This window comes from Amia ocellicauda, chromosome 3 (assembly GCF_036373705.1).
Source record: "Amia ocellicauda isolate fAmiCal2 chromosome 3, fAmiCal2.hap1, whole genome shotgun sequence".
NCBI classification, from domain to species: Eukaryota; Metazoa; Chordata; class Actinopteri; order Amiiformes; family Amiidae; genus Amia; species Amia ocellicauda.
In genome coordinates this window covers 12870001-12889178 of record NC_089852.1, presented here as the reverse complement: position 1 = coordinate 12889178, position 19178 = coordinate 12870001, and the positions used below count along the sequence as shown (strand labels likewise).

Sequence of the window (19178 nt, the reverse complement as noted above, 5' to 3'; positions counted from 1 at the left end):
CTGTATTTACTATAGGGCTCTGTTGTTAATAAAGCCAATAGTACTCCTGTACAGTTAATACAGCTCAGTGTTTCTGTACTGTTAATGAAGCCCATTGAGAGATCTCTTTGCTCTACAGTAATATTTATGCGTCTTCCAATGTGCCTTTTTTATATATACCAGACCATTTTTAATGAAAACATGTTAATTTATTATTTCAAACACAGAAAAAGGTTAATATAGTCGTAATACAATTGCATTGCACCGCTTCAACATTAAACACAATTCTATGCTGTGCTTTACCTATGCAAGGATCTCGGTAGACTTTTTGTTGCTATAGAGCATTATCTGGATGCTAACAGGGATGAATCTACATAAACCTTTTCCACGACTATATATACTTTGATTCTTTGTCAGCTGTTGTAACCTTTTTAAAGAGTTATTACGGTCAGGGACGGATATAGAGATGCCCAGAAGCTTTGAGGAGGCGGTGGTCTGAGATTATTTCTGTGGCTCAAGGAAGCAGACACCCATTCCCAGTGACGTACTACATTGTAAGACCCACATCCTTTCCGGTTTCTTTTCCAGGAATATGTTTACTCCTATATATTCATATGATTGGAATAAATACTTCCTCACACATATTTTTGTAGTGGGTTTGTTTAGCTGTTAGTGGCGCCCATAGTACAACAGAAAAGTCGTGTTAATAACCCGAGCAAACGAGTATTGCTGGAAAAAAACACCCAGAGAAAGTAGCTGGTCGTCCCTCTTGTGTTGCTGCATGAGAGAGGGCGGAGTTACGATCTCCATTCACTCTTACACAACTGGGCTGTAGTAAGACTAGGCGAAGTGTTGTTTCATTTCAATGGGGGGGTAAATGTAACGGATCAGAAAACAGGTAAGCATGCAAATAAATAAATGTCGGTAACCTTTTGCTTTCCTTTAATAAACGATATAAAAAAGTGTCAAAGCAACAGCCCTGATCAGTGGCGTATTTTGCCACCTGCACCATTTGCAGCTCTCTGTAGAGGTTAAAGTGTATTGGTTAAAGTGTACAGTTTGCAAAGAGCATTTGTGAAAGAAAGAAAAAAAATATATATATATATTATGTTTCACCATTTCGACAATCTACAACACTCTCTTAGATATCGGTATTAGGTTGAGAATTGTATCGCATTTTCATTTCCAATCCAATGTATATCATGTAATTTACTGTCTCTACAGATGCACTATGCTTTTCTGCAAAATATTGACGTTAAAAAAAATATTGATTAAACCTTTGAATTTTAGTATACTGCTCAAAACAAGTACGCAACCAAAATATATTTTTAATGCGCAATTGTCATTTTTGTTAGCTTACACGCCAGGAGGTAATGACTGTCTAACTTGGACACAATCCAGGAAAAACAATATGCGGTATCTCAATCTATCAGTCTGTCTTGCAAATAGCTCAAACAAACTAAAATCTATGTAATCAAAACTTAAAAACATTCAAGTTCATGCTTATACTAGTATAGACCCAGGAACAATTCACAGGCATCTCACCGGCTTTCCCGTTGTTTGTGAGATCAATAGCTACATAGTACTGTAGAGTCAAAGATGTGAAACATGAACCTTAGGATTTTCAGCTTTATGGCTGATACACGAAAGTGTGAAGCTGTTTTAAACAAAACACCCAAAACACCTGAGCGACGTCTGTTCTGCTGTAAGTTCAGTTCTTCACTTCTTCAGGTGACCCTACCAGGACCAGGTTATTATACAGGGGAGAACAGGGAAGCTATTCAGCCAAACACCCTCTCTCTGGGGCAGGGACCAGGCATTGGTACAGATGGATAATGGAGACTGGGGATATATGGTGAGTGACAGAAAGCTCTTTTATACTATAGTCCTAGTGTAATTGCAACTTCAGTTGAAGGTTGGCCAGACCACTGGCAGCAGGAGGGAGCAATGTCACAGTCAAGGAGAGTATGTCTTCATACCTGAGCATTGTTTCGCCATATTTGCTTGTAATCTGGGCAGATCATTTTAACATCCTTATTTGTATGCACTGGAAAACAAGAGTTAAGCTTTTCTGTTTGTTTTGCACAATAAATCTTTAAAACTAGCATTTGGCAGTACAGTGAACAGAAATTAGATTCCATGTCATTTGTCTTCAATTAAATGAGGGTAACAGCCACAGCTTTAATACTGTACTACTACCTTTATTTTCAAACTGAATCTCTTTATGTGTTCTGACTTGGAAATGCTGCAAATACATATGGTTCTGCATCCTTTTTTGTCAGGGCCCTGTGCACTGCACAAGCTAAACTTATCAGCCTGTGCTAGATTTCTTCCCAGCTGTCTTGCACAAGCCTGGCATGAATGTGGTGGACCCGTTCAACTAAAGAGCAGAGACAACTAGGCTGAGGGATTTGGAAAGTATTACAATCACTTTAAAACCTGTACTATCAGGAATTCTGGTTCACCCTTTCAGTTGATCTGCATCTAATTTGTGGCCTCACAGTTCACACAGGCTTAGAAAACAACATTAATCCTGTGCTTGGCACAACCAGAGGGCAGTCTGTCATCAGTAAAAGGCACCCCTTCTTTCTTTCTTGCTGCTCTCATCAGTATCAGATTCAGAGATATTTCAAGCCCTTGTCCTAAAAGTCATGGAAAGCTTATCAGACTCCCACTACTACTGTCCAATAGGGTGTTTTAATGTTTTCTTAGTTGCCATTTGCTGACATGTTCTGTATAGCATTTTTTTCAGGTCTAATTATAGGTTTTTAGTAAAAAAGGTTATTGAATCTGTGTCATAATTGTTAGTCTAGGTCCAGATTTTAAATAGTTTGCTTGATGATTTATTTAACCAGGATTTAACAATACATAGTCATTCCTCTTAACTTCTCAATGTTTATTCAAATTAATCAAGTGAATCATTAACCTTTTTGTTGTAAATTTGGGTTTTTGCAGACAAATAGAACACATTTTAATCATCACAGCAATCCTATATCCACATGTTAAACTAAATATGAGAACTATAATCATAATTAAGAGCCCTGTAGGGCTATACTTCCTCAACACACTTAAGACAAAGCAATCACATTAATAAAAGAGAGGGTAATGAATGAGATTATGCACTCTGTTGTCAATTAAAAGGAGCAATTCATTTATTGGCTAACCTGGCTAAATTAAGGACGGTATCTGGTCCAAGCCTTCATTCTCAAGCATAATCCTTTAAAGTAAAGTATGAGTTGCCCTGTTTCGACAAATTCAGAATAATGGAATACAGAGACAAATCGTGTTCCAAACTGTGTCTGTGGACAATGCTGTGAAATAGATGCACAGATTAAATTGTCAAAAATGAAACCCCATCTTTTGAAGAAAAAAAAATCTTGTAGTCTGGAGATGCTTTGTTGTTGTTTATTTTGCCATTTTCTTTGATGCAAGAATGTACTTCATGCATTTGGCAACAAATTACAGTTTGTAATGACATATTCTCCCTTGAAGATCTAATTATGATAGCAATTCATTTAATTTGCTTGTTTGTCTGCGGCATAGCTATTGCAGAATTCTATAAAGAGGCTTTCTCTGTCACAGATAGTTTCAAATAAATAGCAAGTGAGGCCTTCTCTTATGTAATTCACAGCCTCTCTCTGTGTTTTCACCCTGTGAGCTACTCAGGTATTTCAGATGTAGTTCAGAGGTCAGTTTATTCAGATCTGTGGCATAAATTGGCATCATAATTTGGATTAACTGGATTTATTTCCTCATTTGCTCATATTCTAACATGTAGAAAACAATGCATAGGGGGAAACTGCAAAGAATAGAGATACTCGAATAAAGATAAAAATTCACAGCACCAAATGGCAGTGTAGAACACAGTGAGTTAGTTGTCATGTATCTCAAAGTTTTTTGATACAGTGAGGAAAAAAAGTATTTGATCCCCTGCTGATTTTGTACGTTTGCCCACTGACAAAGAAATGATCAGTCTATAATTTTAATGGTAGGTGTATTTTAACTGTGAGAGACAGAATAACAACAAAAAAATCCAGAAAAACGCATTTCAAAAAAGTTATAAATTGATTTGCATGTTAATGAGGGAAATAAGTATTTGATCCCCTATCAATCAGCAAGATTTCTTTTATACAGGTAATGAGCTGAGATTAGGAGCACTCTCTTAATGAGAGTGCTCCTAATCTCAGCTCGTTACCTGTATAAAAGACACCTGTCCACAGAACCAATCAATCAGTCAGATTCCAAACTCTCCACCATGGCCAAGACCAAAGAGCTGCCCAAGGATGTCAGGGACAAGATTGTAGACCTACACAAGGCTGGAATGGGCTACAAGACCATCGCCAAGCAGCTTGGTGAGAAGGTGACAACAGCTGGTGTGATTATTCGCAAATGGAAGAAACACGGTCTGGGGCTCCATGCAACATCTCACCTCGTGGAGTTTCAGTGATCATGAGAACGGTGAGGAATCAGCCCAGAACTACACGGGAGGATCTTGTTAATGTTCTCAAGGCAGCTGGGACCATAGTCACCAAGAAAACAATTGGTAACACACTACGCCGTGAAGGACTGAAATCCTGCAGCGCCCACAAGGTCCCCCTGCTCAAGAAAGCACATGTACAGGCCCGTCTGAAGTTTGCCAATGAACATCTGAATGATACAGAGGAGAACTGGGTGAAAGTGTTGTGTTCAGATGAGACCAAAATCGAGCTCTTTGGCATCAACTCAACTCGCTGTGTTTGGAGGAGGAGGAATGCTGCCTATGACCCCAAGAACACCATCCCCACCGTCAAACATGGAGGTGGAAACATTATGCTTTGGGGGTGTTTTTCTGCTAAGGGGACAGGACAACTGCACCGCATCAAAGGGACGATGGACGGGGCCATGTACCTTCAAATCTTGGGTGAGAACCTCCTTCCCTCAGCCAGGGCATTGAAAATGGGTCGTGGATGGGTATTCCAGCATGACAATGACCCAAAACACACAGCCAAGGCAACAAAGGAGTGGCTCAAGAAGAAGCACATTAAGGTCCTGGAGTGGCCTAGCCAGTCTCCAGACCTTAATCCCATAGAAAATCTGTGGAGGGAGCTGAAAGTTCGAGTTGCCAAACGTCAGCCTCGAACCCTTAATGACTTGGAGAGGATCTGCAAAGAAAAGTGGGACAAAATCCCACCTGAGATGTGTGCAAGCCTGGTGGCCAACTACAAGAAACGTCTGACCTCTGTGATTGCCAACAAGGGTTTTGCCACCAAGCACTAAGTCGAAGGGATCAAATACTTATTTCCCTCATTAACATGCAAATCAATTTATAACTTTTTTGAAATGTGTTTTTCTGGATTTTTTTGTTGTTATTCTGTCTCTCACTGTTAAAATACACCTACCATTACAATTATAGACTGATCATTTCTGTGTCAGTGGGCAAACGTACAAAATCAGCAGGGGATCAAATACAGTGAGGGAAAAAAGTATGTATTTTAATATTGCTCCTTTGTCATCCCCATTGTTAAATCTTTCAACACTTTTGACAGGATTTTTTTTTTTTTTTTTTTACTGTTTTTCTTTTCTTTTTTCCTTTCCAAGCTGTTATCAGGGTTACTATTGCGGTTAAGTGGAGTATAGCTGGTATGTTTTCTTTTTTCCCAAATCATCATCTTGTTGCGTTTTGTGAGTTGACAGTGTATTAAATTGTGACGTGTTTGTCGATATATTGTACAGCTGGCTTTCTTTAAACTAGTTGGGACCAATTGACGCAATTATGCAATTGATGAGTCACACCCTGTGAGAGAGACACCTGCTCAATTCTTCAGTTCCAGAGCCTGGTTTCCATAATTAATTTCCAATCACCTGTATTTTCTTTATTGGGATTGGTTTTCATCTACATCCAAACTGGGTTAAAAAGGCCTAGGAGCCTGGGCCAACTGACCGGCTCCATTATTAGTGCAGGTTGGACTCTGAAGTGCATGCAAGACTGGTTAAGTTAAGTCTGTGAGATTTCGTAAGGTACTACAGACACCTGGCATAGAACTGCCAGGGTTGGCTGGTTGTGAACTTGCTGAGAGTTTCCTCAGCTGACCAACACATCCACAACCCCCTTGGGCACCTGGGAGCGTCTGCCTGTGGAAACTGGGCAGAAGTACCCCGAGTAGAAGCCTGCTCGAGAGTTTTTGTCGGCCACTAGTGGTATCCCTTGTTTCTCCCGCATCACAGTGATCCCCCGAGAGAGTGCTTGAGCCCTTTCGGGACATCCCATAGTAGTGGTCAGCATCCCCCTGAAGGGAGAATTGGAGGGCGTATCCATGGGTCATTGTCGTTTGCACACAGGAGTCCTGGGTGCAGGCTTGCCATTGGTCGAGTCCGGTTGTCTGTTGGGGTGGGGTGGGGTTGGCGATGGTGGCCACATCCCTTCAGGGACGATCCTGCGGCTTCACGGGGGGCTGTTTGGTGTCTGTCTTGTACTTAGGCTTCCATCCGAAGAGCCTGTTTTTTCCCTCTCGCCTGCGGCTGGCTTCTGTGGCGCTGCTCAGGCTGCAAGCCACTAGATTGTTGTGGTCTGGGTAGAGGCTTCCCTTGCCTTGGCCTCGGCCTGTTTGGTTGTAGGGAGCCCCATAGACGTTGCTGTGGCTACCGTCTAGCCTGTTGGAGATCAGCATATTTGGACGCTGTCTTCTTCGTCTTTGTGGACTGTTCGATAGAGAGGTCCACTGTCTCTCCGAACGTCTGGCCCGGGGTGATGGGAGCATCGAGGAGGACGGACTTCTTGTCCTGGAGCTTGGCCTGTGTCAGCCACAGATGGCGTCTGGCTGCAACCGTAGCTGCAAGAGATCTCCCCATGGCCTTTGCCCCTTCTTGCAGCAAGTCAGTCATATAAGCATTGACTAGCATTGACCACATTTTTCATTAACAAACATTTATACAGCATTAAAGACATACAACAATTGTAAAGTGCTAAAGGTCTAGAAAAGGCCCTATAACTCTGTTAATATGTCACCACAAAGTGGATAGGCTAGAGAGAAGAAGATCACAAAAATATTAATATGAATATTTTCCACTTGTGTTTAGCTTTCATGCACTGTGCAGTTGGTGCCCCTTTCTCAAATTCTGTTGACTCTTCTGGAGAAGCAGGCTTGGCTGATGTGACATGCTTGCTGTCCAATGGCAAAAGTCAAATATATTTTACAATGTACCCTCCCTTTCCGTAATTGCTTCTGAAAATGTTGCAAGTGCTTTTATTTTTTCAGCACTTCCAAATCTCACAGCCGCTGCTTTATTTTTTCAGTAGTTGCACTTCAGGGCCCCTGTATACACTCACCTAAAGGATTATTAGGAACACCATACTAATACTGTGTTTGACCCCCTTTGGCCTTCAGAACTGCCTTAATTCTACGTGGCATTGATTCAACAAGGTGCTGAAAGCATTCTTTAGAAATGTTGGCCCATATTGATAGGATAGCATCTTGCAGTTGATGGAGATTTGTGGGATGCACATCCAGGGCACGAAGCTCCCGTTCCACCACATCCCAAAGATGCTCTATTGGGTTGAGATCTGGTGACTGTGGGGGCCAGTTTAGTACAGTGAACTCATTGTCATGTTCAAGAAACCAATTTGAAATGATTCGACCTTTGTGACATGGTGCATTATCCTGCTGGAAGTAGCCATCAGAGGATGGGTACATGGTGGTCATAAAGGGATGGACATGGTCAGAAACAATGCTCAGGTAGGCCATGGCATTTAAACGATGCCCAATTGGCACTAAGGGGCCTAAAGTGTGCCAAGAAAACATCCCCAACACCATTACACCACCACCACCAGCCTGCACATTGGTAACAAGGCATGATGGATCCATGTTCTCATTCTGTTTACGCCAAATTCTGACTCTACCATCTGAATGTCTCAACAGAAATCGAGACTCATCAGACCAGGCAACATTTTTCCAGTCTTCAACTGTCCAATTTTGGTGAGCTTGTGCAAATCGTAGCCTCTTTTTCCTATTTGTAGTGGAGATGAGTGGTACCCGGTGGGGTCTTCTGCTGTTGTAGCCCATCCGCCTCAAGGTTGTACGTGCTGTGGCTTCACAAATGCTTTGCTGCATACCTCGGTTGTAACGAGTGGTTATTTCAGTCAAAGTTGCTCTTCTATCAGCTTGAATCAGTCGGCCCATTCTCCTCTGACCTCTAGCATCAACAAGGCATTTTCGCCCACAGGACTGCCGCATACTGGATGTTTTTCCCTTTTCACACCATTCTTTGTAAACCCTAGAAATGTTTGTGCGTGAAAATCCCAGTAACTGAGCAGATTGTGAAATACTCAGACCGGCCCGTCTGGCACCAACAACCATGCCACGCTCAAAATTGCTTAAATCACCTTTCTTTCCCATTCAGACATTCAGTTTGGAGTTCAGGAGATTGTCTTGACCAGGACCACACCCCTAAATGCATTGAAGCAACTGCCATGTGATTGGTTGGTTAGATGATTGCATTAATGAGAAATTGAACAGGTGTTCCTAATAATCCTTTAGGTGAGTGTATATAGCCTAATTGATTCTGAAGTGATCAGAAGAGATTTTTTTTAATTCATACCTCCAAAACAAAACAAAAACTGAATCTTACATGTAAATAGTATTTGTAAACATTGTTAAGGAAACATTTTGTTTGGTTTATTAGTGAATCAATGAAATGGAAAGCAGTAATATATTGCTAATATGCATTTTAATTTATTGTTTTTGGTGCACTTAGTATACACTCACCTAAAGGATTATTAGGAACACCTGTTCAATTTCTCATTAATGCAATTATCTAACCAACCAATCACATGGCAGTTACTTCAATGCATTTAGGGGTGTGGTCCTGGTCAAGACAATCTCCTGAACTCCAAACTGAATGTCTGAATGGGAAAGAAAGGTGATTTAAGCAATTTTGAGCGTGGCATGGTTGTTGGTGCCAGACGGGCCGGTCTGAGTATTTCACAATCTGCTCAGTTACTGGGATTTTCACGCACAACCATTTCTAGGGTTTACAAAGAATGGTGTGAAAAGGGAAAAACATCCAGTATGCGGCAGTCCTGTGGGCGAAAATGCCTTGTTGATGCTAGAGGTCAGAGGAGAATGGGCCGACTGATTCAAGCTGATAGAAGAGCAACTTTGACTGAAATAACCACTCGTTACAACCGAGGTATGCAGCAAAGCATCTGTGAAGCCACAACACGTACAACCTTGAGGCGGATGGGCTACAACAGCAGAAGACCCCACCGGGTACCACTCATCTCCACTACAAATAGGAAAAAGAGGCTACAATTTGCACAAGCTCACCAAAATTGGACAGTTGAAGACTGGAAAAATGTTGCCTGGTCTGATGAGTCTCGATTTCTGTGGAGACATTCAGATGGTAGAGTCAGAATTTGGCGTAAACAGAATGAGAACATGGATCCATCATGCCTTGTTACCACTGTGCAGGCTGGTGGTGGTGGTGTAATGGTGTGGGGGATGTTTTCTTGGCACACTTTAGGCCCCTTAGTGCCAATTGGGCATCGTTTAAATGCCACGGCCAACCTGAGCATTGTTTCTGACCATGTCCATCCCTTTATGACCACCATGTACCCATCCTCTGATGGCTACTTCCAGCAGGATAATGCACCATGTCACAAAGGTCGAATCATTTCAAATTGGTTTCTTGAACATGACAATGAGTTCACTGTACTAAACTGGCCCCCACAGTCACCAGATCTCAACCCAATAGAGCATCTTTGGGATGTGGTGGAACGGGAGCTTCATGCCCTGGATGTGCATCCCACAAATCTCCATCAACTGCAAGATGCTATCCTATCAATATGGGCCAACATTTCTAAAGAATGCTTTCAGCACCTTGTTGAATCAATGCCACGTAGAATTAAGGCTGAAGGCGAAAGGGGGTCAAACACAGTATTAGTATGGTGTTCCTAATAATCCTTTAGGTGAGTGTATATGTGTACTTTAACATTGAAGATTACTTTATTTGGCACAAAATAACCAAAATATTAGTATTGATCTGTAGGAATGATGAACAGGTGCATTTGATTTAAATATATAAGTAATCTTGAAATGAAAGTGTAACTGGAAGGCTTTTATCAAAATATTGCCTAATTTCTCAAAATTTCATCAAACATCCTGAAACCTTCATACCACTGGAGAGTGTATGATTATCAATAAATAATGTTAATAATATTGATCATTGTCATGTAAAATATGTATTATTTATTATTTTTAAATTAAATTAAACTTATTAGGTATTAAGTTTGAAAATCTTATTACAGTATATTTGTATTCATATTCATTTTACATTAAACCATATTAATATTATATTTATTTGATTTTTAGGGTTTAAAAATGTCTTCCATTAACCTACTTATAGGTGACAGTGCAGACCATACATAAAGTGGTGTAGCGTAAGGTACACTTATACATTTCAATTAAAGAAGTGAATTTATAGTATCACCTTATCACGAATCCTGGAATCTTGTAGAACTCAATTTCTGTAATAATTGGACACAGACACCAATTCCAAAGATATAAATTGTCAAATTTATTCAAAACAAAGTCTAAATGTAGCACTACACTAATTATACAAAAGGGAAAAACTAATTAAAATTCAACTCTAGATCAACAAATCAAAGACAAATCACTTCCGTGACCAAATCAAAGACCATGGGATCGCATATGATAACACAAATCGTTAAACAAAAAAAGGTTATAAACACATTGACTACAATACCGGTTAATAAGACGAAGGGGAGTCTCTCGTTAGTATTATTAGTCAGATATTAAATAACTACGCAGGTTAGTATTTATGTCAGGTAACTTCTCGTTATATATATATCAGTCTCATTCACGTTTAGGTGCCGAGAAAGATCCTATCATTACTTGATTATTATTCAATGATTAAGGATAGGCAGGGCCACCAATAATCTAATGTCTATTAACTTGTGTCAATTTCAGACTAAACAGTTAAACAGGAATGAGAAGATATTTCTCGGCGTTGACAGATTTTATTTCTAAAATTATCAACAAAACAGTTTAATGCAACACACATTTATATTTAAGAAAACTAAATGATATTACACATTCTAGAGTTATGAATCACAGATCAACATTTCTAATTGATTTCTCAAATGTCATGAATCACAAACTCCAAACTGTTAAACTTATCTGAACTTTGTCGCAGAGAGGCCTCTCTGGCTTCGGGCTCAGATAACAGCACACGGCACGAGGTCCGTGTGGTTTGTAACAAAGGCAGTCCGGTTCGGCTTTGTCCAAGAACTTCCACTCAGTCGATGCACCTGGAAGTTGGGGTTTCGCGAAAGTAGAGTCTTTTCCAAACAGATTTTCCACTGGTTTGAAGGCTCCAAGGTTGTGCACAAAATCTTCTTGGCAAGCAGGGTCTCTTACCATACTTATTTGAAGACAAAGTCTTTGAGGAAAGCAGGGCCCTGTTTGTTCCAAGGGTCAAGTTTCTTAAGACTCAAATAGCTATTTAAATGACTGACACTTTCGTATACAGTCGACTTACAGTCCAGCTGTAAAACTCCACTGATCAGGTGGGCACAGGCGGGCAGCACAGTCTGTAAAGTTCTTTATTTAATAAAGTCCTTTAAAAGAATTCTTCGTACGGCTCAATCTCCTTCTCCCAGTTTAACTCTTCTGTTGCCGGCAAAGACTTAGTTTGTTTCTGGTTCCGGTTCTGGCAACAGAGCTACAGGTTGAGCTGTGGCAGCGAGTTACTGGTTCAGGTGAGAGAGAGGAAGAGACTGACTGTCCGCTGTTCCTTATAGTCTGTCAGATCAATAGGTGATTGGTTCCTGAGTTCTTGAGATTGGATTTCGGTTTCAGCCCCCAGTGTCCTATTGGAGGGGGGCTTGATTTATGACTGTCAATCCATGCCATCTTTTGGAAATGCCGGTTGGCCCGGGTTCGTAGCTCTATGTCGGGATTTCGGCTCTCGTCCACTTCAAAGAGTTTTTATCACCTACAGGCCCCTTTCTCCAGACATCTCATAGCAGAATTCCAAACTATTTGGCCTCTTCTTGGTGCCATCCTCCCCAAAACTGTCACTTTGATGCAAACCAGTTCCAAGCTGATGAGCTAAGGGAATCTGATAACATTGGGGGGGAGAGGTTTTCTTTAGATCAGTGCTTCAGCTCCGAGCCCAGATGCTCTTATCCAAATACACCCAACATAACGCTACAGTGGGGATCCTAAAAGATTTTAAAGGATCCTACAGGATCCTGTCAAGATTTTTAAGTGAATCCAAGGATCCAGGGTGTTGCAGGAGGGATGTCTGAATGCTTATTTACAAAACAAGGCATATGTTAGCACTTCCTAACTACTAAATATTTGCATAACATATTCAATGTGACTGAATTTTATTTTGTTATTAGGCTAATTCCTTGATATTCAAGGTTCTTTATCTTGCATTGATTGTTTTATTCACAAATCTGACAACTGCAATTTTGTGTGCTCCTGATAGTTCCTAAAATATCAAAATTCCTGATAAAGATCATAAACTTTATGATGGGTACAACCTTGTGAGGATATGATTTTATACCAAAGATACTGTTCCTGAACAGGACATTGACCAGGATCCCATTCCTGAACAGGATCATGACCAGAATCCCATTCCTTGTAGGATCCTACAGTATCCTGTAAAGATTTCTACCAGGGTTGTTTTAAAATATGTATGGTGTGGGTTTGTGAAAATAAAATACTTTCCAAGAATGTATTTTCACTGTTGATACCCCAAAATGCAAAGAGTGAATTTGCTGCTTATGGATATCCTTCTGTACAAATAATGATGTATGTTTATAGCATATTTAAAAAGTTGAGTGCAAGGTTTGGCTGCAAATGCTGGAGTTGTGGGAGAGTCGGGGAGAGAGGCAGTCTGTGGCTTTGTCTGCTGCTCCAGGTCTGAGGGCACATTCAGAGTGCGATTCTGACTGAAAATAAGTACAGCCCAACCAATGCTGCAAGGTTACTCTAAATCAGAGTATGAAGAAATATGGAAGGAAGACTGGCTTCAACTTCTCAGTAATATGTTCTGTTTGAAAGTTTGAACAACTGAGCCAGCAGGTGATTAGTAAAGGGATTAGTAAACAGCTTCTGAGATTCCACAGTTCTATGCGAAGTCCAGAATGAGCAACAAACTCCCAGTGAAGGAGCTCTCCTTTTTACATTCATGGCTCCTGCTCTGGAAATTTTCCAAGAGGATGTTGCCAGGTTACCAGACATGTATCAAGGAGCATCCCAGACAATCTCAGCAGGGCTGGACCTTGCAGACCAACACATGCTAATAATTATTTTGTCTCTGAGGAGATTGCAGATTAGGCTGGTTCATCCTGGGAGGGCATTACCTTCCCTTAAATCAAGATTAGGTTGAACCTCAACGGCTACTTTTGAAAGACTGTTGGACTGTAGGATTTCACCTCCCTGTGTTAATAAAGGGTGACACTAATAAAGAATGCTTAGCATCTGTATACATACTGGTGTTTCAAAGGTGTTTCTAACTGTACTGATGAAGCAGAAAAGCCTAGACTCAATAGGGAACAAGCCTAAAATATCCAACACCTGGTTTTGGCACATACAAAACCTTATGACTTGGGCATGATGGAATCGGCGGGAAATGTTTCCAAATTCGGTGGGACTTTTTACTTAAATTCTACAGAAATTGTACATTAATTAATATATTGGGTTTAATGTTCTTCTATAAAGAAATCCAGATTGCAAGTGAGATGTCAAGTGTTCTAACAGCATCTGCTTTCAACAGTGGTCAGTGCTGTGCTGACACAAGGTACAAGTAATCCCTGTCTTTATAAGAAATAACATTAAAATTATTGAGCATGATTGCAGGCATTTTTTTGGATATGCATATTTTCCACTATGCTTATGCTTTCCAGTCAATTTGACATTGTAGTTTTGTGCCACAAGGTTCTATTATTTTAAGCCTCAGACTGAGATTGTCTGATACATGAGTGTTACAGTACCATTCAAAAGTTTGGGGTCACTTAGAAATGTCCATGTTTTCCATGAAAACATACATGAAATTAGTTTGAATAGGACATATAGCAAAATGAATAGGAAATATAGTAATTGACAAGGTTAGAAGTAATGATGTTTAATTGAAATAATTGTGTCCTTCAAACTTTGCTTTCGTCAAAGAATCCTCCATTTGCAGCAATTACAGCCTTGCAGACCTTTGGCATTCTAGTCAATTTGTTGAGGTAATCTGAAGAGATTTCACCCCATGCTTCCTGAAGCACCTCCCACAAGTTGGATTGGCTTGATGGGCACTTCTTACGTACCATATGGTCAAGCTGCTCCCACAACAGCTCAATAGGGTTAAGATCCGGTGACTTTGCTGGCCACTCCATTATAGACAGAATACCAGCTGACTGCTTCTTCCCTAAATACAGTGAGGGAAAAAAGTATTTGATCCCCTGCTGATTTTGTACGTTTGCCCACTGACAAAGAAATGATCAGTCTATAATTTTAATGGTAGGTGTATTTTAACTGTGAGAGACAGAATAACAACAAAAAAATCCAGAAAAACGCATTTCAAAAAAATTATAAATTGATTTGCATGTTAATGAGATTGATTGCTTCTGTGGACAGGTGTCTTTTATACAGGTAACGAGCTGAGATTAGGAGCACTCTCTTAAAGGGAGTGCTCCTAATCTCAGCTTGTTACCTGTATAAAAGACCCCTGTCCACAGAAGCAATCAATCAATCATATTCCAAACTCTCCACCATGGCCAAGACCAAAGAGCTGTCCAAGGATGTCAGTGACAAGATTGTAGACCTACACAAGGCTGGAATGGGCTACAAGACCATCGCCAAGCAGCTTGGTGAGAAGGTGACAACAGTTGGTGTGATTATTCGCAAATGGAAGAAACACAAAATAACTGTCAGTCTCCCTCGGTCTGGGGCTCCATGCAAGATCTCACCTCGTGGAGTTTCAATGATCATGAGACCGTTGAGGAATCAGCCCAGAACTACACGGGAGGATCTTGTTAATGATCTCAAGGCAGCTGGGACCATAGTCACCAAGAAAACAATTGGTAACACACTACGCCGTGAAGGACTGAAATCCTGTAGTGCCCGCAAGGTCCCCCTGCTCAAGAAAACACATGTACAGGCCTGTCTGAAGTTTGCCAATGAACATCTGAATGATTCAGAGGAGAACTAGGTGAAAGTGTTGTGGTCAGATGAGACCAAAATCGAGCTCTTTGGCATCAACTCAACTCGCCATGTTTGGAGGAGGAGGAATGACCCCAAGAACACCATCCCCACCGTCAAACATGAGAACCTCCTTCCCTTAGCCAGGGCATTGAAAATGGGTCGTGGATGGGTATTCCAGCATGACAATGACCCAAAACACACAGCCAAGGCAACAAAGGAGTGGCTCAAGAAGAAGCACATTAAGGTCCTGGAGTGGCCTAGCCAGTCTCCAGACCTTAATCCCATAGAAAATCTGTGGAGGGAGCTGAAGGTTCAAGTTGCCAAACGTCAGCCTCGAAACCTTAATGACTTGGAGAGGATCTGCAAAGAGGAGTGGGACAAAATCCCTCCTGAGATGTGTGCAAACCTGGTGGCCAACTACAAGAAACGTCTGACCTCTGTGATTGCCAACAAGGGTTTTGCCACCAAGTACTAAGTCGAAGGGGTCAAATACTTATTTCCCTCATTAACATGCAAATCAATTTATAACTTTTTTGAAATGCGTTTTTCTGGATTTTTTTGTTGTTATTCATTAACATTATAGACTGATCATTTCTTTGTCAGTGGGCAAACGTACAAAATCAGCAGGGGATCAAATACTTTTTTCCCTCACTGTAGTTATTGCATAGTTTGAAGCTGTGCTTTGGGTCATTGTCCTGATGGAAGCAAAATGGAGTGATAGCCTTCCTTCTTCAAGATCGCTTTTACCCTGTACAAATCTCCCACTTTACAACCACCAAAGCGCCCCCAGACCATCACATTGCCTCCACCATGCTTGACAGATGGCATCAAGCACTCCTCCAGCATCTTTTCATTTGGTCTGTGCCTCACAAATGTTCTTTGTGATCCGAACATAGATTTGTCTGTCCAATACACTTCTTTCCCCATCTTCCTCTGTCCAGTGTCTGTGTTCTTTAGCCCATCTTAATCTTTTCTTTTTATTGGCCAGTCTGAGATATGGCTTTTTCTTTGCAACTCTGCCTAGAAGGCCAGCATTCCGGAGTCGCCTCTTCACTGTTGACGCTGAGACTGGTGTTTTGCGGGTACTATTTAATGAAGCTGCCAGTTGAGGACCTGTGAGGCGTCTGTTTCTCAAACTAGACACTCTAATGTATTTGTCCTCTTGCTCAGTTGTGCACCGGGGCCTCCCTCTCCTCTTTCTATTCTGGTTAGAGCCAGTCTGCGCTGGTCTGTGAAGGGAGTAGTGCACAGCCTTGTACGAGATCTTCAGTTTCTTGGCAATTTCTCGCACGGAATAGCTTTCATTTCTCAGAACAAGAATAGACTGACGAGTTTCAGAAGAAAGTTCTTTGTTTCTGGCCATTTTGAGCCTGTAATCGAACACACAATTGCTGATGCTCCAGATACTCAACTAGTCTAAAGAAGGCCAGTTTTATTGCTTCTTTAATCAGCACAACATTTTTCAGCTGTGCTAACATAATTTCAAAAGGGTTTTCTAATGATCAGTTAGCCTTTTAAAATGATAAACTTGGATTAGCAAACACAACGTGCCATTGGAACACAGGACTGATGGTTGCTGATAATGGGCCTGTGTAGATATTCCATTACAAATCAGCTGTTTCCACCTACAATTTACATTTACAATATTAAGTGTCTACACTGTATCTCTGATCAATTTGATGTTATTTTAATGTACAAAAAAATTGCTTTTCTTTCGAAACCAAGGAAATTTCTAAGTGACCTCAAACTTTTGAATGGTAGTGTATACCTCAAATCAAAACATGAAATGTAATTGCCATAGCAACAAATTACAACTGTCAAACCAAACGATGTCTATGGATTTACCAGGATGTATTAAGTGTACACAAAAATAAAAAAATGTAAACTATTTAGAATCTGTACTGTTTTTATGGATGAATTATGTGTGATTATATTACTTTATTATTATTTTATGTGATTTGTTATTGTTGTTGTGTGACAGATAGTAATAATTAATTTAATTATGCGGGTCTTCAAATTTTTAAAGAATTGCAGCTGATTTTTCGTCTGGCCTTACCTATGATTAATGAAAACTGCTCCGGATCTCCCTTGAATGGAGGTGATTGTGGCCATTTGTGATGCTCCTTTCATTCCAGTATACCACCAGTACTGGCAGTTCAATTTAAAAAAACCAAAGCCTCTAAACAGCTTGGATCAGCATTCTAAATCCCTTTCCAGACTGCATCCAGGTGCATCAGTGAATACAACAAGCTGCAGAGCAATCATACCATTTGGACTGAACTTCTTACAGATCATAGGATTCATGCCAGAGAAACTGCCGAGTCATGTAGCCTGACGAAGGAGTCATTGCTACACTATGCAGACATAATTTTTATTTGTGTAATGCTCAGGTTTACCTTAAATCGTTGAAAGTCACTGAAATGTCACGGCCCCAGAAAGCTGAATGTTAGACTGCCTGAGCTGTGAATACCTACACTGGGGTAGGATGCAGGTAATGTGAATGCAAGCCTGTGAATTTTTTTTTTTTTCCTGTTCAGTTTTTTCTGTACATAGCATGGGCAATCTAAAAAGAGAATCAAAGCAGCACAACTCCAACCCACACGATGAGTTTGTCACACTTTTAATTTTTGTTTTTTCTTTACCAGGCTGGGACAAATTGAGTAGTCCTATGATACTGCCCTGTTAAAATGTGCAGATATTTTACTACATAAAGTTGGCCAATGTTTTCTCTTTGAAAGACCTCAATCTTTTGTCTTTTTTTTGCTGTTCTTTTCTCTCCAGACGCAGACACGAACAGTGATCTCTTCTCTGCCATCCCTGATTGTTGTCTCTGTCTCTGCAGATGGGTGATCCGGTCACTCTGAATGTGGGCGGCCACTTCTACACCACCTCCCTGTCTACCCTGACCCGCTACCCAGACTCCATGCTGGGGGCCATGTTCCGGGGCGACTTCCCTTCTGCTCGTGATTCCCAGGGCAACTACTTCATCGACCGCGACGGGCCCCTGTTCAGGTATGTGCTCAACTTCCTGCGCACGTCCGAACTGACACTGCCCATGGACTTCAAGGAGGTTGACCTGCTGCGCAAGGAGGCCGACTTCTTCCAGATTGAGCCCCTGATCCAGTGTCTAAACGACCCCAAGCCCCTCTACCCCCTGGACACCTTTGAGCAAGTGGTGGAGCTGTCCAGCACCCGCAAGCTCTCCAAGTATTCCAACCCCGTGGCAGTCATCATCACCCAGCTCACCATCACCACCAAGGTCCACTCCCTGCTAGAGGGCATTTCCAACAACTTCACCAAGTGGAACAAGCATATGATGGACACTCGGGACTGTCAGGTGTCCTTCACCTTTGGACCATGTGACTACCACCAGGAGGTCTCCCTCAGGGTTCATCTGATGGAGTACATCACAAAGCAGGGCTTCACTATCAGGAACACCAGAGTGCACCACATGAGCGAGCGTGCCAATGAAAACACTGTGGAGCACCACTGGACTTTTTGCAGACTTGCACGAAAGACTGAAGACTGATCTTGGAAGACTGCATTAATTATTGTTATGTTTACTATTATTATGATTTATTATGATTATTTTAAACTCCACAGATCTATGTGTACTATTCACTTAACAAAGCAAAAAATCCAATCCATCTCTGTATTCAGTAATAATCTTAAAACTAGCTTTCAGTTTTACTCAAATAAAAACACTTGTAACACCAGCTGTTGCGTGTGTGGTTTTAGTTTTTTTTCAGTCGGTCTCTTTATAATAAACAATTTGTGCAATTGAGATCATATCATTGTAATCATTGTAAAATCTGTAGGAAATGTTTTGTAATTTTGGAAAGAAAAAGTACACTACAGATTCATTTCAGTCTTTACAGAATCTAAATCTTTCTCTTGATGAAAGCCAACAATATTATTGAAGACACTGTTTCTGGGGTCTAGATTGAATCAAAGCTGTAAGTCCAAATACATAATTGAAGAAAGGCATTCGATTTACAAGGT

General features: G+C 40.9%; 1 protein-coding gene across 4 annotated transcripts; it reads left to right on the top strand.

Moving 5' to 3' along the window:
- Positions 1–609: 609 nt before the first annotated feature.
- Positions 610–18892, top strand: kctd6a (potassium channel tetramerization domain containing 6a). Of its 4 annotated transcripts, XM_066698217.1 has the most exons (3): positions 613–877; positions 1711–1834; positions 18019–18892. In XM_066698217.1, the coding sequence occupies exons 2-3, from the start codon at positions 1808–1810 to the stop codon at positions 18703–18705; spliced, it is 714 nt and encodes a 237-aa protein (XP_066554314.1). In that variant the 5' UTR covers positions 613–877; positions 1711–1807; the 3' UTR covers positions 18706–18892. The 4 variants fall into 4 exon arrangements, with proteins under 4 accessions (XP_066554318.1, XP_066554316.1, XP_066554314.1 ...); XM_066698221.1 differs by lacking the exon at positions 1711–1834 and having other exon boundaries at positions 610–877; positions 17958–18892; XM_066698219.1 differs by lacking the exon at positions 1711–1834 and having other exon boundaries at positions 611–877.
- Positions 18893–19178: the final 286 nt, after the last annotated feature.